This window comes from Magnolia sinica, chromosome 10 (assembly GCF_029962835.1).
Source record: "Magnolia sinica isolate HGM2019 chromosome 10, MsV1, whole genome shotgun sequence".
NCBI classification, from domain to species: domain Eukaryota; kingdom Viridiplantae; phylum Streptophyta; class Magnoliopsida; order Magnoliales; family Magnoliaceae; genus Magnolia; species Magnolia sinica.
Genome location: NC_080582.1, coordinates 17,673,149 through 17,680,531, shown reverse-complemented (window position 1 = coordinate 17,680,531; position 7,383 = coordinate 17,673,149). Strand labels below are relative to the sequence as shown.

General features: G+C 40.7%; 1 protein-coding gene across 1 annotated transcript; it reads left to right on the top strand.

The window, feature by feature from the left end:
- The first annotated feature begins 3,152 nt into the window (after positions 1 to 3,152).
- LOC131257376 (probable disease resistance protein At1g58602) lies at positions 3,153 to 6,291 on the top strand. The gene is made up of 2 exons (XM_058258264.1): positions 3,153 to 5,886; positions 6,252 to 6,291. Exon 1 carries the CDS (start codon positions 3,291 to 3,293, stop codon positions 5,862 to 5,864), a length of 2,574 nt encoding a protein of 857 aa, XP_058114247.1. The 5' UTR covers positions 3,153 to 3,290; the 3' UTR covers positions 5,865 to 5,886; positions 6,252 to 6,291.
- The last annotated feature ends 1,092 nt before the right edge of the window (positions 6,292 to 7,383 follow it).

Genomic DNA, 7,383 nt, shown 5'->3' with positions numbered 1-7,383 from the left:
TACTAATCCGAACCAAGTCTGACCCGGTCACAAATACCGAGTTGGGTTGATTTGGCTCCTAGTCAGGTCAGGTGCAGCGGTTATCCATGGGATGAAATTACAACTTAGAACCTAGGTACACTTGCCGGAATTGCAGCCTCTCCATCAGCCACACAACATCTCATATCTGAAACGTATACGGCATCTCATATCCAAAACGTGTGTCAAATTTGGGTCGACCTAATGGGAAATGGTACTATGAGGTCAACCTCGTGGGAATTTCCCATGAGGTTGAGTTGTGTGGGCCCCACCATGATGTGTGTCGAACATCAACACTGTGCATTTGATAAGTCATCTTTAGGTTATGGGATATCCAAAAAATCAGCCGTATACATGGAACTTAGGTGGGCCATACCATCTAAAACCATGTGAAGATATGCTTAAAACATATAAAAGCACTTGGTGGGGCCACTTGAGTTTTGGATGCAGCTGAAACTTAGTCTTACACCTCATCCATGTGGGACACACATAATGGATGGGCTGGATTTGTGAACCACATCTAGGAGAGCCCAACAACTAATTAAGAATGTTTTAATGGGAGGGTAACCCCTCTCAACTATTGTATGTGGTGTGGCCCACCCAAGTCATTGATTGACTTGATTTTTAAGGCCATGGCCCACCCAAGTCATGGATTGACTTGATTTTTAAGGTTGTGGCCCACCATGGAATAATACATCTGACTGATGGTGTTGATGTTCAACACACATCGTGGTGGGTCCCACATAGCTTGACCTCATGGAAAGTTCCCATGAGTTGAGAGAGAGAGAGAGAGAGAGAGAGAGAGAGAGAGAGCAGTGGTCTCCTGCGCATGGTACCACCGCATGAGACATTTTGCGCACCAACCAACACAAGTAGAAAGGGTGAGCTTGGATTAAGCCCCACCGTGATGCGTTCATGAAATCCACCCTGGTCATTAGGTCCGTGATATAAATTTAGTAACATGTCTCAAAAATTAGGTAGATTTGTGATTTAGATGGCCACACCAAGTGAAACCATTTGGATAATGGGCATTCCTGTACTATTTTTGCTCATATGGCCCACCAGCATTATAAATGTGGCTGATCTTTTATTCTGATGACTAAACTATTGTCACACACCTTATGGATGGAGCAGATTTCAAAGACACATCAAGATTGGCCCACCCCAGCTGACTCAGTAATGGTTGGGATGCGTCAAAGACGTGGATTAATGCATGCCAACGCTGGCTGTCAGTAGCAACCTTGCTACTGGTTGGTGGTAGTGGCCCAACAATGATGTGTATATTTAATCCAAGCTATCCATCCATTTTTCCAGCTCAATTGATGGCATGAACCCAAAAATGAGCAATATCCAAATTTAAAATGGACCACACCACATGAAAATAGTGGTGATTAAACACCCATCATTAAAAATTCTTAGGTTACAATTTATTTGCCATCCCACCTATTGATTAAAGAAAACACAAATATTAGCTTGATCCAAAACTTTGGCCCAAAGAATTCTTTTAATGGTGGTTTCTCCTCTCCTACTGTTTTCCTTTTGTGGCCAAGTAAATTATAAATCAGCCAGATTTTTTTCATGCGCCCAATGATTCAATTGATATCACAAACTAAATTGTTGGATCACGGGAACACATCATGGTGAGGCTCACTTGCAGCACACTTGTCTAAGTTGCCATGACGACTGGGATTTTGGTGCGCCGTAAGTTATCCTACGGTGTGCGAGATCACTCTCTCTATATATAGAGAGAGAAATTTCTAACTATAAACCTCACCTTTTACCCACTGTCTTTTCCAAACGCTCCCAAACTTTACTTTCTCAAACAAAACCATTCTGTACGGTCAGACTATTTTTTGACGAAAATATTCTTACATTCAGCATGATTTTGTCGTTTTTTTAGACATGGCTAGGGATTATAACCATAGCTATTGATAGCGTAGGTCTACAAAGTATACTGTGCAAAGGCATGCCACCCCTAATAGCTAGGCTACAAATGGCTACGGTTATAATTCATAGCTATAGGTCTACAGAATAGATGGTGCAACCCTGCTGAATGCAAGAGTATTTTCGTCTGAAAATAGTGCCTCCGTACATATTGGTTGAGGTTGAGAGCGCTTGGAAAAGACGGTAGGTAAAAGGTGGGTTCTACCGTTGGAAATTTCTCGTATATGTGTGTGTGTGAATCAAGTACGAGTTGGATTTTGGGTTAAATCAAGTCAAGTTACAAGGTGACCCGACTCGATTGGATGAAGTCTACCGAGTTTGGATAGACTAACCCACTCGGTTCGGGTCGAATTGAGTCGGCCAAATCGGGTCATCCCGTGCCCCCCTCTAATTGTACATTTGTTTTGTAGATTGCTCCCAACCTGGCAAGTGGAATGACAAGATTCTTGGGCTAATAGATGAACTTAGAATTACATTTATGATATGCGGTGACGTGTACATCGATACCTTAATACTCATGTGTTGCATTTAGGAAATATCTTATTATAGAATAAAATTGATGTGTCCGGCCTCCATTAAAAAGCATATTGTACAATTGCATTGGTTTACTGGACGAGTTGCTTTCCAAAAAAAAAAAATCAGTGTCCAACCCTTCTACTTGTCCGCTGGTACTAAAATTAATATTTTGGAAAGTTTGCTGGGACAGCTTGCATGTACAATGCATACCCATCTAGCCCTATGTCACATAGCAACATGGCAGACAAGTGAAGTGACCAAGCCGTCCATCAGGCAAGTCCTGCAGCACAGATGCTCTCGCTAACAGATTAGGCTGGCATCAAACTGTCATCAAAAGACATGTTGATTCACAGATTTGAGACATCAATCGAACAGCAATTACGTACGTGGGTTATTTTCCTAGTGTGGGCCATCCACGGTGGGATTTGCCAGATAGATGGTACAGATTCACTAACCGTACAACCACGTGAACTAACCGGTAGCAAGGATTATTGCTGGATGGTTCCAAGCACGGCCCCACCAAGTAAAACCTGGACCCGAGCCCCGCTTTGGTCCATGAGGTACATTGATCAGGCCCAAAGGCTGTACAGTAACATGTGGGTTTTCATTTTATAAATGGGGGGCCCTATAGGTTTTATCCTTTGATCTCAATTTCTTTCTTACCTGAGAAAAAAGGGTGAGGAAAGATGGCCGTTGTTGAGTCTGTTGTCAAGATCCTTCTCCAAAAGCTCGCTGACCCGCTCATTCAAGAAGCCATCTTCTTAAATGGGGTTCGTGATCAAGTTGAGTGACTCGAGGTAGAATTTACGCAGATGCAATGCTTCCTAAAAGACGCAGATGCCAAACAAGAAGGAGATGAAAGAGTGAAAAGCTGGGTGCGGAATGTGAGAGATGTCGCATACTATGCTGAGGACGTCATCGACACCTTCGTCTTCAAGATATCACCTTCGAGGCAAAGAGGACGCATTAGAAGGTACGTTTTCATCTTCAATGAGTTGATAGCTCTCCATAAGGTGGGCTTGGAGATCGAACGGATAAAGAATAAAATCCATATGATCTCTGAAAGTCGGTTGGCTTATGGAATTGAAAATATAGGCCAGGGAGCATTGACGAGCTCCTCCAGTCTAAGCCTCCAAGACTGGAGGCTCACTTCTCCTCTTGCTCAAGAACCAGATTTTGTTGGCTTTGAAAAAGATTTGGAGATACTGGTGGACCGATTGATAGAGGGAGAGCGCCGTTGTGTTGTTTCTGTAGTTGGAATGGGTGGTCTCGGTAAGGCCACTCTTACCAAGAATGTTTATAACGACAGCCGTGTTAAGACACATTTTGACTCTTGCGCATGGATCTCTGTATCGCAAGAGTATGGTGTGAGAGATCTTCTTCAGAACATCATAAATTGCTATATGGTGCTCTCAGAAGAAGAGCTCAAGAAGGTGGAGAAAATGAACGTCTTTCAGCTGAGGCATAAAATTTCTGAGTATTTGCAAGAGAAGAGATACCTGATGGTATTAGATGATACCTGGACAATCGAAGCATGGGATTCTCTCAAGGATGCTTTCCCGGATATGAAGAATGGAAGCAGGGTCATGATCACCACGCGCAACAAAGATGTTGCTTTACATGCTGATGCACGAAGCACGCCGTATGAATTGCAATTTTTAGGAACAAATGAGTGCTGGGAATTGTTGTGTAGGAAAACATTCCCAGGACAAGATACTGGTTGCCCTCAGGATTTGGAGCAGTTAGGAAGAGAGATTGTGGCAAAATGCCATGGTCTACCTCTTGCAATTGTAGTCATTGGAGGGCTCTTTTCCAGGAAAGAACCATGGGAGTGGGAAACTGTACACAAGAGCATTAGCTGGCAATTTGTTGAAGGACAACCCCAAATCTCTAGAATATTCTCTTTGAGTTATAGAAATCTTCCCTATTACTTGAAACCACGTTTTCTTTACTTGGGCATTTTTCCAGAAGACTATGAGTTCCGGGCTAAGAAACTGATTCAATTGTGGGCCGCAGAAGGGTTATTGCAGCAGAGAGGAAATGAAACGCTAGAAGAGGTGGGAAATGATTGTCTAAAAGAGTTGATTCAGCGAAGTATGATTCAACTTGTGAAAAGAAGATCAAGTGGAGGTATTAAAAGTTGCCGTATTCATGATCTTTTGCGGGATCTTTCCATATCAGAAGCAAAGGAAGATAAGCTTCTCCAAGTTCATCATGAGAATATGAATGCTTTCTCCACATCTACAGCCTGTCGACTCGCAATTCACCATAATGTGTTAAGAGAGTACACTTCCTTAAAATCTTCCACTCCACGCCTTCGATCTGTGTTCATCTACACCCAAGTCATTGATAGGCTCGAAGGTAAACAAGAGAAATTTCTTTATAGAGGCTTTAAATTGCTCAGGGTGTTAGATCTACACAATGTAGGGATAAAAAAGCTACCGAATGAGATAGGTGTACTGATTCACTTAAGATACTTCGGGTGTACCAAGACTAATTTAGAAAGACTCCCATACTCAATAGGCAATCTTCACAATTTACAAATCCTAACTGTAACAACTTATAACTACGTCCTCATCATACCCAGTGCAGTGGAGAAGATGCAACAGTTAAGACATGTCCAAGTGAAAAGCCTATATGGAGGTTACGGTGTGATAGAAGGGCACCCACACCTCGACCAGATAATTAACCTCCAAACTCTATCATATGTAAAGGCTGGCAAGTGGATGTATGCTTGCTTGGGAATGCTCACCGATCTTAGAAAACTAGGAATAGAATTCGATTATATAGGAAGAGAATATGTTGATATATTTTATGAATCCATTGTCAAATTGAACTGCTTGGAGTCGTTGATGGTGAGGGGACGCCACTTACCGTCAAAATTCCCTTTTAGAAGTCTTCTCAAGTTAAGTAAGTTGTTTTTGGAAGGAGAGTTGGATATGTTACCTGAGTATACTGAGTTCCCCACAAACCTCACCAAGCTCACCTTGAAATACTCCCGTTTAAAGCAAGACCCACTGGCTTCGTTGGAAAAGCTGAGAAACCTTCGCATTCTCAGAGTAGATGGTTCATTCGCTGCATTCACCAGAGTGGAGATGGCTTGCTCTGCACAACAGTTTCCTCGACTTGAATCCTTACATCTTGAGCGGTTATATGGATTAGAGGAGTGGAGAGTGGAGGAAGGGGCTATGCCTATTCTTTTACTTTTACGGATTGATAAATCCCCACAATGGAAGAAGCTTCCGGAAGGGCTGCAATACGTGACTACACTCAAGATACTGGAATTCTGGAGCATGCCTGATGAATTCAAGGAAAGGCTTAGAGAAGATGGGGGAGAGGATTGGCATAAGATTCAGCACGTTGGCACCGTCAACATACACTACTAAGGAGTGATTCTAAGCTACATTGGTGAGACTCTTTTCCCCTCATTTTAATTTTAATTGATAATAGTTGTTACTATAATCTGATTATATATATATATATATATATATATATATATATATATATATATATATATATATATATAATCTGATTATATATATAATCTCTTGAGTTTTAAATTCTAGTTATATTTTTAAGTAATTTAATCTTTTAAATGCTTTAGATTCTTGCAATGAAAATCTACTGCTAGCTTCTCTGTTACCTTTATAATTCGTACCATGCATGGAACTTACAAAGGTTTTAAAAAAGTATTTTTTAGAGAAATTTACAAAGAACTACCTAATTAACTTCCCTGAACAATTGATTTATATTTTTTAAACCTCTATTTTTAGGATATTGATTGAGGGATTAGGAGATTCAATCTGTAAGCATCGATCTTCCCTCCTAGGGAGGCCTCTTAAACCAATAGTTTGGATCTTTCAACCATGGCCCAGCTGTACAAACTGCAGCACCCGGACACTTACACCCTCCTGTTTTATTTTTAACGTAAGTATATGCTTCAAATGCATTTAGGGATTTAAGCGAGCAAATTCTTACATGTAATTATCAAGTGTTTAATCACGGATTGATTTTTAGTCTCTTTCTTTCACATGATAGACCACGTCGACATAGATAGGTGAAGCAACTGGACAGATAAGGAGAATGGTGGCATGGGAATCAATTACTTTTGATGGTTTTTCCTCACTTCCTTTTGTAACGAAGGGTGGCTCAAGAGAAATAGACAGTCTGATCAGATGATTGTGGGAAAAATTAAGGATAATCTTATCCTCTCGGTGATCAACCACAGAGCTTTGAAAGGCCTTTCCCTGGCATCTCTATGTGGCACATAGAGCGAGATTTTTCTGTCCAAGCCAATGTCTCTTGGAAATGTTCCTAGACGGCCTGATCGGAGAGGCTGGTGAGTGGCTCTTCAAATTTGACAGTGATCGGGGCATGAGGATTTGGATGACATTCCAAATTGTTGCAGGATGATGTAATTGTATATGTTTTCCTAACAATCTTTTGATACGTTACTATGTGCCATTTTAGGATATGATACATTCAGTAGTTTTCACTAGCCTTTTGTGTAATGTTCAATTGTGTAATAGTGTATGCATGTTTTCATGTAATATTCTTACTCAGAGTTGAAATAGAAGCAATTTTTCAAAATTTTTTTTTTTTTTTTTACAGACCACTCTTTCCTCTAATGTATTATACAATGCTAGATAGAGAGTTTCTACAGTGTACTTATGGCAAATGCTTCACGTTAAAAACGATTTGGATTCCATATAAACGTAAACGTATAGCCTAAGAAAGTTTCTATGATAAGTATTTCCTTTCTCAGTTTTTCCTCTTATGTGGCCCACTTGAGTTTTAAATCCACCTCATGCATATGTGGCAAAATGAAATAAAAAAATGAATGAACGGAGTAGATTTCTAACAAATATCACAGTTGCCCAACGTCACTTGCCAGCACAAGCATTA